The sequence below is a fragment of the Colias croceus genome, chromosome 3 (assembly GCF_905220415.1).
Source record: "Colias croceus chromosome 3, ilColCroc2.1".
NCBI lineage: Eukaryota > Metazoa > Arthropoda > Insecta > Lepidoptera > Pieridae > Colias > Colias croceus.
The window spans coordinates 5,789,058-5,807,549 of record NC_059539.1 but is presented as its reverse complement, the minus strand read 5'-3'; the positions used below and the strand labels follow the sequence as shown (position 1 = coordinate 5,807,549).

The 18,492-nt window shown below is 33.4% G+C and overlaps 2 protein-coding genes across 4 annotated transcripts in view; one reads left to right on the top strand and one right to left on the bottom strand.

The window, feature by feature from the left end:
- Positions 1-15,364, bottom strand: part of LOC123705887 (adenylate cyclase type 3) — a 27,179-nt gene extending 11,815 nt beyond the window's left edge. Inside the window, exons 1-13 of one of the 2 annotated variants that reach the window (XM_045654968.1) lie at positions 15,251-15,364; positions 7,823-8,492; positions 7,585-7,734; positions 6,982-7,097; positions 6,790-6,901; positions 6,586-6,713; positions 6,309-6,467; positions 3,669-3,795; positions 3,107-3,202; positions 2,796-2,887; positions 2,373-2,628; positions 2,202-2,285; positions 977-1,084 (exon numbers count right to left, since the gene is read on the bottom strand). In XM_045654968.1, the coding sequence (XP_045510924.1) occupies positions 977-1,084; positions 2,202-2,285; positions 2,373-2,628; positions 2,796-2,887; positions 3,107-3,202; positions 3,669-3,795; positions 6,309-6,467; positions 6,586-6,713; positions 6,790-6,901; positions 6,982-7,097; positions 7,585-7,734; positions 7,823-8,359 (1,965 nt within the window). In that variant the 5' untranslated portion in view covers positions 8,360-8,492; positions 15,251-15,364. Of the gene's footprint in view, positions 1-976; positions 1,085-2,201; positions 2,286-2,372; positions 2,629-2,795; positions 2,888-3,106; positions 3,203-3,668; positions 3,796-6,308; positions 6,468-6,585; positions 6,714-6,789; positions 6,902-6,981; positions 7,098-7,584; positions 7,735-7,822; positions 8,493-9,872; positions 10,126-15,250 lie in introns of those variants that run through there. The other variant, XM_045654967.1, reaches the window with a different exon arrangement.
- Positions 14,040-18,492, top strand: LOC123705886 (integrator complex subunit 2). Of its 2 annotated transcripts, none has more exons than XM_045654966.1 (8): positions 14,040-14,201; positions 14,330-14,684; positions 14,773-15,146; positions 15,281-15,465; positions 15,559-15,907; positions 15,979-16,051; positions 16,271-16,454; positions 16,536-18,492. In XM_045654966.1, exons 2-8 carry the CDS (start codon positions 14,395-14,397, stop codon positions 18,450-18,452), a joined length of 3,372 nt encoding a protein of 1,123 aa, XP_045510922.1. In that variant the 5' UTR covers positions 14,040-14,201; positions 14,330-14,394; the 3' UTR covers positions 18,453-18,492. The 2 variants fall into 2 exon arrangements, with proteins under 2 accessions (XP_045510922.1, XP_045510921.1); XM_045654965.1 differs by having other exon boundaries at positions 14,040-14,220.

The window sequence follows — 18,492 nt, the reverse complement described above, 5'->3', positions numbered from 1 at the left end:
ACATAGGTAAGCTATAGAAAATCTTTGTTTTGCGGATTTGCCGCACGTGTAGAGTATTATAAATGGGAAAGTTTTAAGAAAGTATGGTATGTTTGTCATTTTAACGAATGGAACAATTTGCCTCGCCACAAGCCTTGACAATCATGGCATTGAAATAAATAGAAAAAAAACAATATTCAAATGAGAATCTTTCGTGGTTTTGGGAACGTCAGCGTCGTCGGTTAAAAAGGCCAAATATTCAATACAACATTGTATATAGTTGGTTAAAAGATTTTGTAATTAAAAAATAAAATTTTATAGGTATTCATACGGTATTCACATTGAAGTTAAAGTGAAAGAGTGCTAATGAATGACCCGTGAAGAAAGTTAGCTACCTGCTAATACAGTACATGATAAATACATACATAGTTTTGGTGATAAGTTTGCGTCAAATTAACGAACACTGATTTATGAAGCTTTTAAATAAGAGCCTTATGTGAAAATTATACTCATTCGAGTATTGTTAAGTCGATATATTATGTTGATAACCTATGAGTTGACATTTATAAAACTGCTGAGCCGAATTGGCTATGATTTGGTAGACAAATAGTAGATTTAGCATGAAATGTGTATTTATTATGAGAGAAACCACCGGTAGAAACTAGTATCATTCTGAAGTCGAGGGGAGGTGTTATTCATTCATAATGTCATATTATATACGTATAAATAAAACTCACACATTTCTATCCCGGTATAAAAATTGCCAGTGCCATATTTATAACGAACACAAGTTGAAAATATTAATACGTCGTAGACAATAACTACTACGACAATGCTTTTTGAATGCTAACATGCCACGTAACATTGAAAAATGTGTATCATTTTATATTTTATTTCAGAATTTGCTTTGAACTAAAAGAAGTCAGTTGTTGTGTATACCGAATAATATATTAATTTCCATTATTTATTAGGTTTAATAATAAAATTAAATACTTACGTGATAATAATAGGAGGAGTGTAAGCAACGTTGATTTTTCACCATTTCCACATTTTTGGGGCTCAATTGTTCGTCTTCTAAGTTGCTCTCGATATGGCCGCAAAGAATCTGCATAGATAAATAATATTGCACAGCTGTCTGACAACGTTGATAAGAAGTTAATTTAAATAAGTGATATATATGTTGTTAAATATTTAATTAGAAATAATTAACATATTCTTAAATTAATAATAGAATCCCGATTTAATAATGAATATGACTTTTGATAAGACATGTAAAAGTTAAAAGCGAAAGCAAGAAATTACATATTTGATTATAAATTATATTCTCCCAAGTTAATGATTGATTTTTTATAGATACTTAATAAAGCATTTCAAGTTATAAAAAATTGAAAGTCATGTGTGGAACTAATTTAATAATGTTAAATTGTGTTGTGGACCTTAAACTATATGTTGGGGTTTGATAACGACTTTCTTACGATTTTTATCCGCAACATACAAAACCTCCTAACTATATTTCATTATTTAAAGTTAACGTAGACTTGCCAGAAATCCATTCGGCAGCTCATTATATGTAAATTGAGTAGTAATTACGATAAAATGCATTGGTTTATAAATGCTTTACTTGCTTATTTAAAGCCCTCAACACCTATAATTTAAACGATTTATTTCCTTGAACTAGAAAAGTATGTAAAACACGAATAATTTCAATGTAGGTAACGCTTAAACCAAATGCAAATAGAACGTTATCACGTAATTCATATTACCTACCTAATAATATTAAACTTAAAAGTCGATGAATGAATAATATTTGACACAGAGATAGATGATGATTTTGATTATTACCTACAATTGGTGCTTTTATAACAGCTTCAGACTACAACATTAGAAAGGTTTACTGCACTATCAGGCGCAATAGAGCCTATAGCGGTACAGATAACTGACAATATTTTATTTCATTCAATTATCAGTTTTCGTGAATTAGTACGAATTTATATATCTTTAACTAGCTGCTCCGCGCGGTTTCACCCCCGTGGCTCCACCCCCGTTGGTCGTAGCGTGATGATATAATAGCCTATAACCTTCCTAGATAAATGGGCTATCTAACACCGAAAGAATTTTTCAAATCGGACCAGTAGTTCCCGAGATTAGCGCGTTCAAACGAACAAACAAACTCTTCTGCTTTATAATATTAGTATATAATAGATATAGGGCTCAAAACTTACCAAAGGAATAATGTTTAGAGAAACGAATACGGCGATATTTAGCAATCCGCATGCCAACTTCCAATAAGTAGGAATCTTCTTATTCTAAAAAATAATAAATTAATGTGATACATAATTAATTATCCAAAATTAACAAAAATATTATGAAACAGTAATAAAATTCAACGAAACCTTATACTGGGCGCATCGGAAGACGACGAGGTACAATATATTGAGAGCGCAGGCTTCTACAATAAGGGCGATGTAAAAGGCTTGGAATGTCAAAGTGCTGGGAACAGCGAATGTGATAATAGGCGTTAAAGCGGGCAGGATTATCATCGGCGGGGCTCCGATCGCCTGCGGGTACGAGTTGCCGCGCTGCGCGTAACCACTTTCGACCTCGTTGTCTTTGAAAGTTAAACAGAGGGTCGTCCCGTCCGCGAGCTCCCTGTGGTAATAATAATTGAGTTCGATTAATGTGTAATCATCAGTAGATTTAAGAGTGTTGATTTTATTTTAAGTCTATAACTTAATACTTATTTTTGCCAAATTGTTAAAAATGAAAACAAATACATAGTTATACAGGAAAGTGATATCAAATAACATTTTACGTACTTGTCATCATCGCGGTTAACCAGTTCCTCTTGCAACATAGCGTGGATTTTCATCTCTTCGCTGACCTGTGTTTCATCTTGCGGGGAAAGAACCTACGAATAATGAACGAAGCATCTACATAACGTTTTACAAGCGTCGGTCGAATGATCTCACTAATAGATAGGAGCCTGCTAGCTATATTAGTGAAAAATGATATTTCGATTACAGCAAGTAAACTAGCACTAAGTAGGCTAATAAGGGCCGGAGCCTAGTGCCCCAGTGTCCCATATAGCCGATCTGGAGAGGGGCGGGGACGGTACGAGTGCACTTACCGAGTCCTCATCGTCGTCTTTGAGGTCGGAGAGAACGTCGGGCCAGTCGCCTCCACCCGCCTCGCCTTCGATACATTTTTCTTCGCTCCCCTTGAACTGTAAATGTTTTACCATCATTAGCGTCTGTTTGTCAAGTAGTATCAGGATCGTTACTGTGAAAGCAATTTTCAATCGCTCCGGACGGTCATTTTTTATGTGTTTTATAAAAATGATCAAGTAGAACCATGTGTAATATTAATATGATGATATTAATAATTGTATTTTCACAATAATATGTAACGTAATGCATCTGGCAATATTTTGTTGTCGAGTTCACCTATTGAAAAGTAGGTAGGGCAGTACGGAGTACCCTTGAAATGTAGCAACCTACTTATACTAATTAGTGTCTAGTGATTAGCTAATTAATATTAAAAGTGCTTATCCTGTTTACAAGGAAGTTCAATCTTGATAAATTTGTAGGCGTTCACAAATGAACACTTTAATAGTAGTATATAAAATTAATTTAATATATCTGTGCTCTATAACGAGTCAATAATAGCTGATAGGATTAAGTAAGAAGTACCCGAACAATGAAGTAAGTCTTGATCCCCGCTTGCCGCAGCATCTCCTCGCGGCGCTCGCCATGTGCGGGCTCTACTTCGAACTCGTCGTTCAGGAAACTGAGCGTCACTTCCGACACGTGCACGCGTCTACGAAACTTTCACTTTTAATACCATCTGGATTAGAACTTCCAAATGTAACTACATTGTTAGAGATGAATTCAAACAAGCACATTCAATTTGTGAGAGACATAAACTTTGTTGTAGCCATTGTATCTATTTGTGTAATAATTTATTTTACAAAAGTGTCGTCTCGCGGTTTCAATTAGTTCATTATAAAGGCCACTTACATAACAAAGAGGGACAAGTGCATTTCTGACTTGTTGAAACAGATAAAAATCGTTATAAAAATAAATATCTAATTAGAAGTGGAGATGAGGACGCTTGAAAATTGGATTGATATTATGGTCAAATTAATAGCAATCTAGAAAATTCAATTTTTTAGAGATAAACAAGAATGCTTAATTTATTCAAAATATAAATAAAGAAAAATGAAATAGATATTTTATTTGAAGATACATCAACATAAAGCAAGATTGTTTATTAACATGTGCAACCGGGAACTTTCCACACCTCAACGCTTATTCAAAATGTTTTTTCTTTTTTTTTTGCAATGAATCAGATAGAGTACTCTCTATTTCATTGCACAAAAGGTCCCTTTCTCCTTTTGATCTCGCTTTATCCTAAAACTATTCAAGATTACTATACCTATCGTCAAGTAAAAATTGTGAATGTAAATGGCGTAAGTTTGTTTTATTTTGCAATAAAACGACCAAAATTAATGCTTCACATATGAAGACTCGAGTAAAAGTATGCTAGAAATACTCAATGTATTATCATCTTTGTCGAATAAATATTTTATAGTACCGAGCACATTGAACGTTACTGCTCTGCCACCGGTTAAAATTGCAAATGGAAATGAACGCTACAGGTATGCGCCTGATAGATAATTTCCGAGCGTTGATGTACCTACTTCCCTTCAATACATCTGTTATTGACAGCTTACGCTACTTATAGCGGAGAGTCCCGCAAGATGAGGTCAAGGTCGATGTACAGCCGCGGTCAATTTGCCAATATGAGAGCCATCTTTTCATACGCCCTCATTCCGGGTACATAATGGAGATACCAAATTATCTCCATAGAATTTCATTAAACTCTTCCGCATAAGAGAACACGGAAGAATGTACTATCTCTGCTTAACGATGTACTTAGAATTGTATTGGACTAGATAATGATGTTACATAGCATAATACATTTCTTATTGCACTTAATATAGTATCCATAATAAATTATCTTACTTTGAACTTACTAAATGCAATTACCGCAAAAAAACACTTTTGTAAATTTTAAATCAACTGCAGCATTTAAATTTACTTTTCAATCAATAACAGCTCACGTTTTCACAGAGAAAGCTTAAGCTATCTGTTGAAAATATCAGCTGACATACGTATATCTAACAATCTTCCACTAATGAATAAAGGGAGGTCAGCTTTCACGAAATAGTGAAATTGATTATCTGATAGAATGCACATGATATTGTATGATAATTTATTTCGAACTGTGGTTTTGAAAGTATTAAAACCAGATTTATTTTATTCCATGTTTTATGTATTGTGCTATGTAATAGCATGGACCAATATATATGGTAATAGTAGATAATAATGTGAAATGTGGTTGAGGATGAAAAAATAATAGTTACCATTACTTTGATTTATATGTATATAAAATCTCTTTAATTAGATTGGCATTCCGATTTTTAAATTTGAATGAATACTCATCAAGACGTAATTATCCCCATTATTCTACAGTTTCACGCGTTTAAATTTCATGCAGGAATGACTATTAATTTATTTCTCGCCTGTTTCATATAACAAAGGCAGGTCTTCGTTAAATTGTGTTATGTTATGAGTAGACATCGGATTATATGCATTTGCATATTTGCATATGCAAATGCATAAAACTCTCTATTTACGGCGTTAGTGCATATTTTAGCCTTTTTCCCCAATCGTGCATATTTCGTTAAATAGCAGGAGTTTTGATTGGTTGACTAACCTTTATTAGCCAATCAGAACGCTCAGCGAGTAAACAAACCCTATTTTGGCATGGTAAAATGGCAAAAAATTACAAAATGGGCTCCATTTTAAGTTAATTTTGAGCCATTCTTTTGAATGGCTAGATTACCCTTTTGGGGCCTAAAACTTAAAACACGGCTTAAATTCCAAGAAAGGGCTAGATTTAGCCCGAAATTTAAAAAAAAAATGAAAATTTGGTAAAAATGCTTAATTGTATATTGCCACAAAATTTCGCTGGTAATAATAAAGGTTTTTTGATTTTGTATTGTGCATATTTTAGGCATATCAGTCGTTTTAGTGCATATTTCGGCCTTTTTTAGTGCATATTTGCATGCATATTTTGGCATTTTGTTCGTGCATATAATCCGATGTCTAGTTATGAGTGTTTTACTTATGAAGCAAGATTAATTACATGATAATCTATCACTTTTTGTAACGAAAACAAAACCCGCAACGTTGACCTAATTGACAACATAACGTAATACTACAGATTACTAAATAGTAACTAGGTAATTGTAATACTAAACTTACCCGGCCATGCCGCTGCTTTCCATTTTATTTGCCAATTCCACATCCCGGGAATACACATCGAACTGCCATTGTCGCTGACCCAGTACTCCGGCAAGCACTGCACCAGTATGAATGCCGACTCGCATATCCACGGGGGAATTCGTTATTCGTTGTACGTACCTTTTTAATAAATACATTATACAATGCAAGTATAGTTAGGTACCATTTTTTTGAACTAAAAACCATTGCCTACAAAGCTTTTAATAATTTATATTAAAACTAATGTAGGAGAACTCACTTAATAGCTTTAACCATAGATAAACCCATGTGCACACATAGCACTGCATGGTCCGGTCTTTCCACGGGAGCACCGCTGATACAATAGTAGCAATCACCGAGAATCTTTATACGCAACTGTTGATATTTCTAAACAAAAGAAATGTAATAAATACTTAAAAATTTTATGAAAATATATATTTTTTTATTGTTATTGTCTGTTTACCTCTGCTAGCCGATCAAATCGAGCAAATAACTCATTAAGTATTGCCACAAGATCTTGAGCTGAGTATGTGGAAGAGATAGCCGTAAATCCTACAATGTCTGCATATAAAATGCTGTAAACGGAAATAAGTGTTAGGAGATAAGTACATTTAAATTCTGTAAACATTGTTTTTGTACATAATTTCTTTCCTACCTTACATTTTCATGCCTTGACATGTAAATTTTTTTAAATTGTGTATCAATGAGGCCCAAATCGGCTCTCATTTTCACAGCTACGTGTTCCGGTAGCACTGATAGTAGCAATCTTTCCTAAAAACGCATAATATCATAAAATTATAATTTACTACATTAAAAATTATGGCGTATGTGAATTATAATTTACCAGTTTACAGATAGATAGGTTAATTGAAATTGGACACAATTTATATGAATTTCGTAAATGTACAAAAACTGTAACTGTTTTTTTATACACCGTAATACTCGTAAATGTTCACATACGTATAACCATTCACGAGCACGGAGCAGGTAATATAATATAAAACTGTGATGTAATTTTAAGAAATAATTAGAATAGGATGCAGGATTTATTCGCAATTTTATTTATGACTCTATATCAAATCAATGTTTGTAGAGAAGATGTAAAGAGAAAATCTTGTATTTATTAGTACTATCCGTTTTAGAATACAATAAATGGCCTCCTTTTAAAATCAAAAATTACAAGTACAATAAAAGTATTGTAATATTATATACATTGTCATAGTTCCATATTGTATGCGATCTTACATAACGTTTGTACCTGTTCTTTACTCTGTTGCTCAATAGTCAGTTTATCACCTAAGCTCCTTTTCGTTTCTTGAAAAGATTGACGCTGTTTTCGCTCATTTATAACATAGGCTGTTCCGCCAAGTAGCGTAGCTCCAAATAATAAACATCCATTCGCTAATTGCTTTAGAAAAATTAAAAATGTATTAAATGTTTATAGTGAGTAGGTAAATATTTTAGATTTCTTCTCAATTAAATATTCTATCCCGTACCTGTGACAGTAAATTGCCTTCGACTCTATCATCCCAAATAGACGCATTGTAGTACTGTATCAATAAGTAAGCTGAGAAAGAAATTGTACTATAAACGGTGAGCAACAAGTGATGGAATGGGAGGGTTGTTAGGGTGAAATACTGTAACACGATAGCCCATCCTAGTAACTCGTTGTAAGAATCACCAACCCTTCGCGAGGCACTTATTAACAATTGCACCCAAAGCACAAACCATGCAATGTGATTGAGAGCCGGTCGCGCTCTACGAATGAGAGCATACACAATAGCCAGGCTTACGTTTATTAATATTGCAATAACCACGGATGCATAAGCAAATTCTAAATTAGATTCTCCCGGCACCAGCGCAATAAATATTTGCAGCAGTAAACCCAGCGCAATCCAACGTAAAACTGCTCCTTGCCTCTGTCTCTGAGTGTACGCCAGGTACAATTTTTCGTCTGATAAATCCAAAAATCGCCATGGTGGGACTAAACATATACAAATTTTTGCCAAACGCCCTCGCTGTGTTTTATCCATTTTTTCAGTCAGTTTTCATGATATTATGTCCAAAAGCATTTCATTCACATCACTCATTTTAAAAAAGGTCTTCGCATTTTATACATAAAGGACAAATTAAAACCTTTTCATTACCATCTTTGTTTTCATTAATCTAAAACAAAAAAATTACAAATTTAAAATCAATGTCGCAAGAACCTTTTACATAATTTAGCGGCATTTATACATTAAAAACTGTTACACGCGTAGTTTGTGTTTACAGTAGGTAGCTATTGCGAATGAACTAAAAAATACAATGTCAGGAGAGGATCCGACATAAGCATCAGCCGGCGGAGGACGGCCGTATAATGAATAAATTACACGCTGAAACATTGTTCTGATATCCGTTCATTAGCTTCGATGTCCAACCACACATGACTCGTAGGTACTAACGTTTTGTAATATACTATTCTAATTTCAATATTGACAATCGTTGTGACCGACGCGGCTAAAGCGAGTGACCATGGAAATCGTCACTCTAAGAAATAGTTATTCATGATTTATTTTTAAATATTTACATATTTTCAAGTTAAATTGTTGAACATTGTTCAGGTGTACAAGCATCATATTTTCAAATTATTTCAGGTCTGAACCATTTATAAAAGTAAAATTATATTTGCCCACCGGACGTCATGATTTTATAATAGGTAGCTAGTTGTTATATTTAAATTTGTAAAGTCAATAAAAGCATCAAAGACGCGAAAAATATTTGTTATTGGGTTCCAATAATCTTTAATGGTTTAGACAAATGTATATAATATCCACATAATACGTATAGTTATATATAATATTTTATTGTATTTATAGAGTATAAGAGATCTCTAATACCTATATCACTATCATTACCTAATTTAGAATCCCAATTTACCTTAAGTACTCTATTTTTAAAGTAATAATTTTGTTAACCATCAAAATATTTAATATTATAGCAGTTGTATATTATAAAATTTTAATGGGACCCAAATTATCTCGTTATTTTACAAATGTATGCAACAGATATAGATTTATGAAGAGCAACAGTATTACAGTAGAATTAAATACTTAGCTACAAAGGAATAATAAAAATGTTACGCTAATGTAATGTTTACTATAAACATATTGGTATGTAGCATGTACATTAATTATTCAATGTGTTATCTGTGCTTTGTACCTAAATCTTGACCTAAATTTACTATAATATAATTTTACTTCAACACTACCACACCATACTTATATTTAGATGGACTAAAGACTTTATTTACAGCATAATGCGGACTCCATTCATTGTAAACTTCTTTATTCATAAATAATCTTTAAAACTTTTAACTTACGATGATGTGACAATACGGATCATTTAAAGTGATTCTTACAATTAAATCAAAACTTATTTTGGTTATTGGTAATTAATTTAGGTGTTCTGTTAGGTTTAACTTTAATAATATGAATATGTGATAGAGACATTTGAAATATTTATATCTATTAAAGATAATATTATAATACAATATAATTCACGTACTTTATGTCTTATGTATGTTTCCCGCCGAATTTATTGTAACAATGATGTAAGCAATCTCTGCAAAGATTTTGCCATTGACCCACTGACTTTGATTTCACATAACATGTATTTGTTTTGTCGTCGGCCGCATGGTCTATATTTTAAATGATTAATGAAGGGGGTGACGGGTTGGTGTTTTATTATGTTAAAGAATATTGAGCGACAAGGGTTGAGAGGGCGCGAATATTAGGTAGAGACGGCGCAAAGCGGTGCGCGCACGTGCTCGCGCGCGACTGCCGCGCCAGCCGCCGCCCTCCGCAGCCAACGCGCCCCGAGCCTGACCGCCGGGTGCGCGGCTCGCCCTGCCTTCACCCGCCCCAGCCACCTCTTCGCCCCGATTCATTACATCGATTCTATTCCGTAAACGTTAGTAGAACTACGCCACTCCAACGAAAGCATTATTTAAAGCGGTACACGATCATCGTTAATGATAAATTTTCTAATTAAATGTAATTATCTACTATTAATATGTTAAAGATGTTTTGAAAACGATGATTTTATCAAAGATAGATTTGAATATATAGATACCGTAATTTCATATTTTATGCATATTTTATATACTTATTTGTAGTTTTTGCATCTATTTATACATCAGACATTATCGATCCATTAGGAATTAAAACTATTTATGAATAGGTATACCTACATAAATAGTTCTCCGTGACCCTTTCTGGGATAAGGAATAAAACATTATACCTACCTACATCTGTTTTATAGACGAGTAATCAGACAAGTTCTATGCCTTGTCCGGTCGGAATAATTGTAGTCTCCACAGATATAATCAAATCCAGGACTTACCGAGAAGGCACTCCAATAATACGTTGTACTAAGCGGAACTGATAGGAAAACTGGAGGAACCTATATTATATTTTGCATAGGTATTTTGCAAAAAATATGTTTTGATTTTAAGGTGGTTCACATTTTAAAATTACCTAACTACTAGGTAATTGAAATCTTCTCAAACCAGGGAAACCAAAAAAATAGATATTTTCGAATTTCATTGATAGACCGGAGTGATACATAACCAACCAGGAGCATCCCCCGTGGAGTGCATGTAAAGCTGTCTTGAACAGGTACCTACTCTCTCCGATCGCATTGAATTTTCCGTTTCGTCGGACCATGATCGAATCGGGACATGACTTTATCCGGATTTTGTACACTATAATTCACAGCTGGTGACCGTATAAATTTGTCTATGAAAGCCCAGTGAAAATTCAAAACACGTTCAAACTCAAACTCAAACTCAAACTCAAACATTCATTTATTCAATTAGACTACTATTTAGTAGCACTTTCGAATCGTCATTACATAGGTAAGTATTTTTAACATTTACCACCGATTCGGAAAGCAGTATCTATGGAGAAGAATCGGCAAGAAACTCCATAGTTGCTCTTTTAACATCATGTAAATATTACAATATATGAAACTTATATCTAACTACATAATATATCATAATATGCCAATGAACTGTCTTGTGGTTTTTACGCGACAACCCTCCATGGGTTTTTATCGTCCATATATTCCTGAATACTGAGTACGCTCTCTGAACTAATACATTTTTTATATAAGTTTTAAATTTAGAACTACTAAACTCTTTAATATTGTGAGGAATTCTATTGTAAAAGCGTATACCTTGACCCATAAATGAATTTTTAACTTTAGCTAATCGGAAAAATGGCATTTCAATTCTATTCCTGTTCCTTGTGCCATAATTGTGTCTATCTCCTACTCTTGTGTGTAAGTCGGAGCTTTTGTGTACATGCAAAATATTATTAAATATATACTGTGATGGTACAGTAAGGATACCAGTATTCTTAAAATGATCTCTTAGTGAGTCCCGAGCACGTAAATTATATATAGAGCGAATGGCTCTTTTCTGTAAGATAAATATAGTTTCTATATCTGCAGCCCTGCCCCACAGTAGAATTCTATAGGACATAATGCTATGAAAGTAGCTGAAATAAACCAATCTAGCCGTATCTTCATCGGTGAGATGCCTTATTTTTCGGACTGCATATGCAGCTGAACTGAGCTTACCTGCAGCGGTGTTGACATGGGTTCCCCACTGTAGTTTCTCGTCCAATGTTAACCCTAGAAATACAGTAGACTCAGTAGGATGCAATACCTCCCCGTTCAAGGTAATATCTCTGTTCAACTTTTTTACGTTAGGAAGTAAAAATTCAGCATTTTCGGTGACGAAAACAAACACACAGACATTACATTATATCTTTGAGTGCTGGTTTAAAATCTTTTTGTTTTAAAGATACAAACACATGCTGCAACATAAATAGGTACATAACATATTAGATATAGGTATTTGTTTCGAATGCTTCCATAAAAGTGTAAAATAACATATAAATAAAATATGTCAGTTATAAGCTGAAAAAACATAAATGTACGTTGGGACCCAAGGCTAGCACCTTGTTATTCAGCAATTACCCTGCTCACCTACGCCGCAACTGTAATGAGGATCCGTAGTTATACCTACGTAGTATACAACTGTGCTTTCACTGGAACGTCTATTTTCTATAGAATATGGTATGGCATCCGTATACAAATATATTATATGTCGCCCGTCGCCGTCATCTGATTGAATTTGCTATTTGATTAAATGACTAGCGCGGTTATTATAATATGTACCTAATAATGAGGGAATTTGGAACTAATTGAATTAATTTTTTTTTTAATTTTTTGATGAAGGTAGACTATATTCTGAAATAATAATGGTTGTTTTATCATGTTCAGGTTGGTTTTAGGATTGTATGTAAATGTTTATAATATTGAAATTCTAAGATGTCATTGGTTTTTATTTTTATGCAAATTTAACTATCTACATAAATTTTTTTAATTATTTATTTCTACACAATAAAACAAACAAAAATATTTATCATCTATAGACTATTTATATAGGAAATACATATTGTCACTATACCATAATATCAATTGAAGGTGAAATCAAATGAATTATTACTAGTTACTTTTAGTTAGTCACATTACCTTGAATATATATTTTAATTCTATTTCCTCACGTAGGTAATTCACAAACGATTTTCTTAGTGGAAAGATTAATTAAATTCTATCAATATCTCAATATCTATACTAAAAAAAATGTGTGCGTGTACACACGTAAGAAGTGAAACTTCTTTATGGAATATATTCTTTATGTTTCAAAATTTACTATAATATGCAACTTTACAGAAATACATCGAATCACGCGTGGTAGGGATAAGAAAAAGATAGCGCGTAACGGAAAAATGTCAAGCGTAACAAAAAAATACTAAATTTTTTTTCCAACCCCGAAAAAAAAAGAAGTTTCACTTCAAAAAATCAATTTAAAAATGATGTTTTGTTACTGAAATATTATTATCAGTAGGTAGGTTGGAAGGTAGCCTTTCTGGTCAAAAGTCATTTGTGAATACTAAGGCTCAAAGTTTTTATAATTTTTGTCGTTAGACTGAGCGATTTTATGGTATGATTTTTGTGTAGATTTACTCAGGAGTTTAAAGTAAAGCATCACATTTTAATGGAAATTTCCTTTCGCCGGGCGGGTGAAGTCGCGTGTAACATATTTAGTAGGTAATAGAAAAACAATTCTAATAAGATACGATAGTTCGTTGAAATGTTATATTTTTTCTAGTTCCGTACCGAAACGGTAAAATGGGACCCTATTATTGAGACTTTACTCTTTCGGTTTTGTCACCATACTGTATCGCATGAACCGTGGTGGTAGTTGGAACTTGGACAGGTCATATTTTTGGGTATAATGTGTTTATTTACCACCAATACAAAGGAAACAACGTTAAAAGACACAAACACTTAGTAGGTACATTTAAGCACAAAAAGGCGGCCTTATCGCCCGAACAGCGATTTCTTCCAGGCAAACTTAGGTCGAGGATTATGAGAATTAAGTTTTTCGTGGACGTTGATGTTGGTGGTGCATAACACTACTATTATAATATGCATACTTAAAGTATACACACTTGTAGATATACACATAATTAAATAATCATAAAAGAATATAATTTATTATATATTTGCAAAGTAACAAAAATACCTACCCAAATGACATTGCCAAATGATAGATAGCTGTATTAAAAATAACAAATGTCATTCTAATGTCAAATGCCAAAGCAAGCTCAGAAATCTGACGTCCCATTTTGATTTTGTTGATCAAAGCGGTAAAAAATAAATAAAAAATATTTTGGAAATAATCTTCTCAACTTTTAATAAACTTTTAAGGATTGAGCTCTACATAGCATTGAAAGTAATGCAGGATAATAAAACAAAATTGTAATTTTTGCTCTTTAAGGTTATTTTTTCTTATTTCACTTTTCCAAAAAAGTCATATCATTTCAAAATTTACGTGTTTTTTATGAATAATGGTACCTAACCTATTTTTGCATTATTCATATTTTCAGGAATTAGGTTAATGCTTTCATGAATTATTCAATGCCAAGTAATAGTATGTTTTGAACAATAAGAAATGGAGAGCATGTTTATGAAGCCCGTGCAGCCGCACGTATTCAAAGCTTTAAAAGATGTAGATGTGGAAACACTAACAAAATGTTCATCAGAAGAAATAAGACCCATCATACCATGTCTTGTAAGAATGGCCCTAATATCACCATTGGATGTAACAAGATATTGTGCCGAAGCTAAAAAAGATATACTAACATTATTGTCTGGGATTGACTTAGTGAACTTTATTGTTTCATTGCTTTCTATTGAATTTCATGCTTTAGAAGTGGATCTTAAAAAAGAACAACAAATGAGGTAAAGCTGACTTAAAATTTTATAATTTACAAGTTTAGAATCCCTTTCTCAACCTTTTCTATGTAATTATGGTTTTAATATTTTTCAGACAAAAAAATGGTTCACAAAATACAGAATCATTTTTAATTCAAAATATTGTGAATGGAATTGCAAATGATTTTGAACAGTCAGATTCAGCAAGGAGAGTCAGGCTTGTTTTATCAGAATTACTACAAATGCAAGCTCAGCTAACAGAATACAACCAAAACCGCAGTTCTAATACAGAATGTTCTGTTAAACCATCAGAGCTATTTGATAATGATGTATACCTTGAAGAAATTACTGATGTAATTTGTATAAGTCTTGCGGAGTTACCAAATTTATTGAATATTTGTGATATTGTTGAAGTTCTACTCTATGTTAACAAAGGTCCAACAATTATATCTTGGGTGGTTGCAAATATGCCAGATACATTACAAGATGGTATGTATATATACCTCAATAAATAATATGAAGATATTTTGAATTAGTCAAGGAAAACAAATTTACTAAAATGTTAATTGATAAATTGCAAATAATTACCATACCATAATAATTTATTTCCTGTATTTTTGCAGTTGCTGAATCTCTTGTAATGAACGCTGAAAGGGGTGAAGAGGGTGGCATCAGAGCAAAAGCTCTTTCAACTTTGTGTGCAATGTGCCCATACATGGCAGCATCTATTCGGTCTAAAGCAGCATCTGCATCCCGTTTACCATCACTCCTTATCAATCTCACTCTGACCCATCATCAAGATGACCTGGTAAATTTATGTTTTTGAAATATCAAAAATATTGTATATAATATAATTTTAATAAATAAAAACTCAGGCACTTACTTAAACCTATATTTTTAGGTATCATTCATGTCAAGCCTTTTATTGGGATCAGATCAAAGTACAAGATCATGGTTTGCACCATTTTTGCGGAATTCCCATAAGAGAGGAAAAGGGGATGGCCACGCTGCTCTTATAAAACTTCGCCAGGAATTACTGAATAGACTGAAAGAGGCATCAGCAGGTGTAGATGCCTCTGCTTTACTACGTCTGTATTGTGCTCTGCGTGGTATTGCTGGAATAAAATTTCAGGATGATGAAGTTTCAGGACTATTGAGACTTGTTACACAAAAGCCACCCCCCACAGCAGCTGGAGTCAGATTCGTATCATTAAGTCTGTGCATGATACTGGCTTGTCCATCTCTTATGGGTAATTATTTTAATTTTTTTAATAAGAATTGTTATTTGTTATTCTATATTTTATGAACATAAATGTTACAGCTGCACCGGAACATGAAAAGAAAGCTATAGAATGGGTCCAATGGTTAGTTAAGGAAGAAGCATACTTTGAAAGGTACATAAGATTTTATATTACTTATTTATTGAATAGCAGAAATTGTTTAAAACTTGATTTAATTAGAATTCAGGAGTATATACTTACTCCTGAATCCTGAAGTTAGAATTTTATACATAGGTATATATTTGACATATATTTTATCCACAAACTGCTTTGCTTGAGTTAATAAATAAAATCCAAACCCATAATAGTATAAAACTGTTTGTAAAATTTCAGCAACTCTGGTTTTACTGCATCATTTGGTGAAATGCTTCTCTTAATTGCCATCCACTTTCATTCTGGCCAATTAACTGCTGTGGGTGAACTCGTTTGTGCTACCTTAGGAATGCGAGTTCCCGTGCGTCCTAATGGTTTAACGCGCATTAAACAAGCCTTTACTCAGGAAATATTTACAGAACAGGTAATGTTAAAACCACTATCAATTAAACTATTCATTGACTTGTAATCCATATTTCTTAAAATATAAATATTTTCTTTCTAGGTTGTAACTGCCCATGCTGTTAAAGTTCCAGTGACGGCTAATCTCAACAGCAATATCGTGGGTTATTTACCAGTTCATTGCATTCATCAGTTATTGAAATCGAGAGCATTTTCCAAACATAAGGTGCCTATCAAAAATTGGATATATCGACAAATTTGCAACTGCTCCGCACCTTTACATCCAGTTATGCCTGCTCTTGTGGAAGTTTATGTGAATTCAATATTAGTTGTAAATAACAAGGGATCAAATGAGTACTTCAACCAACCCATAACTGAAGAAGAGATAAAAAAAGTGTTTAGAAACTCTATTTTCGGAGTCAACTTTGATGCACAAAATAAATCCTTTAGTTCTATGGAGATTGACGGCGAGACATCGGTAGAAATAAACATTGAAAAGCCAACTTTAGCTTCGCAATTACTTCTTATCTACTATCTTTTACTTTATGAAGATGTTAGGCTAGCTAATGCAGCTATGCTAATTGCTAATGGACGAAAAATTAAAAGCTACACTACTGCATTTCTTTCCGAGTTGCCTATTAAATATTTATTACATCAAGCCCAAAAGGATCAATTAAGCTATGGCGGTCTTTTCAGTCCTCTTTTACGTTTATTAGCAACTCATTTCCCTCAGCTTTCACTTGTAGATGATTGGATGGATGACCAGGTATTTGGGGACGCATGTCGCCATCAAATTAACGTTAATCTGTCTGAAACATTCATAAACGAAGCATTTGAAAGCATTGAGGTAAATCCATATAAAACTGGTAAAATTTTAAAAGCTATGCTTAGTAAAAATCCGACTGAGATTTGGCCTTATGCAGAAATATTTGTTAAACACGTTAAAAGTGTGTTAGGCGAAGAAGTACCGCGTCATATTCAAGAACTCTACAGGGAAGTGTGGCTCCGCCTTAATACCGTTTTACCTAGATGTCTTTGGATAATGACAATAAACGCTCTCTTGGACATAAATAGCAATGCTAAGACAGTCACTGTTACACAAGAGAATGTATTAGTTGATCCACTTCAAGTGTTACGATGCGATATCAGAGTATTCAGATGTGGTCCGATTTTAAAAATCATTTTAAGAATATTAGAAGCCAGTTTGGCGGCATCTAGATGTCAACTTAGTCGGCATTTGCTGGATAAACCACTTCTAGAGAAAAGTGGACAACTTACATCTGATTCAGAAAGAGAGGAACTAAAAAACGCTTTAGTAGCAGCACAAGAAAGTGCGGCTCTTCAAATTTTATTAGAAGCGTGTCTAGAGACATCTGAAGATCAGTCAAAGCCTGAATTAATGTGGTCGTTAAGGGAGGTCAGAAGTATAATTTGTTCTTTCCTTCACCAAATATTTATTTCAGAACCATCATTAGCGAAACTCGTACATTTTCAAGGTTATCCAAAAGAATTGTTGCCTATTACCGTACAAGGTATACCTTCAATGCATATTTGTCTAGATTTTATCCCAGAACTCTTGAGCCAAGCATCTCTCGAAAAGCAAATTTTCGCAGTCGATTTAGTTTCACATTTGTCCATACAGTATGCTCTGCCCAAAGCAATGTCCATTGCAAGATTGTGCGTAAATACCCTTTCTACGTTACTATCCGTATTGCCCAGTGACTTGCGTTTGGAACTGTTCCAACCGGTGCTTAAATCCCTTGTCAGAATTTGTACCGCTTTTCCATCACTTTTAGAAGATATCACATCATTGTTATTACAATTAGGTCGAATATGCGAATCTCAAGCATCACTTGGTCATTGTTGGAATGACACATACATTTTGGGCGAAGGTGCATACGTGCAATCTGATGTTCAAAGTGATACTAAAGTATTAGTTGCTGAAGTGCTCTGCAGGGATATTAAAACAACAATGTCTGAAATTGTACAAAAAGCATTATTGAATGATAAGCTGTATTAGTTTTTTATGAAAATAAATAATTCATTAAACCGTAAGAAAA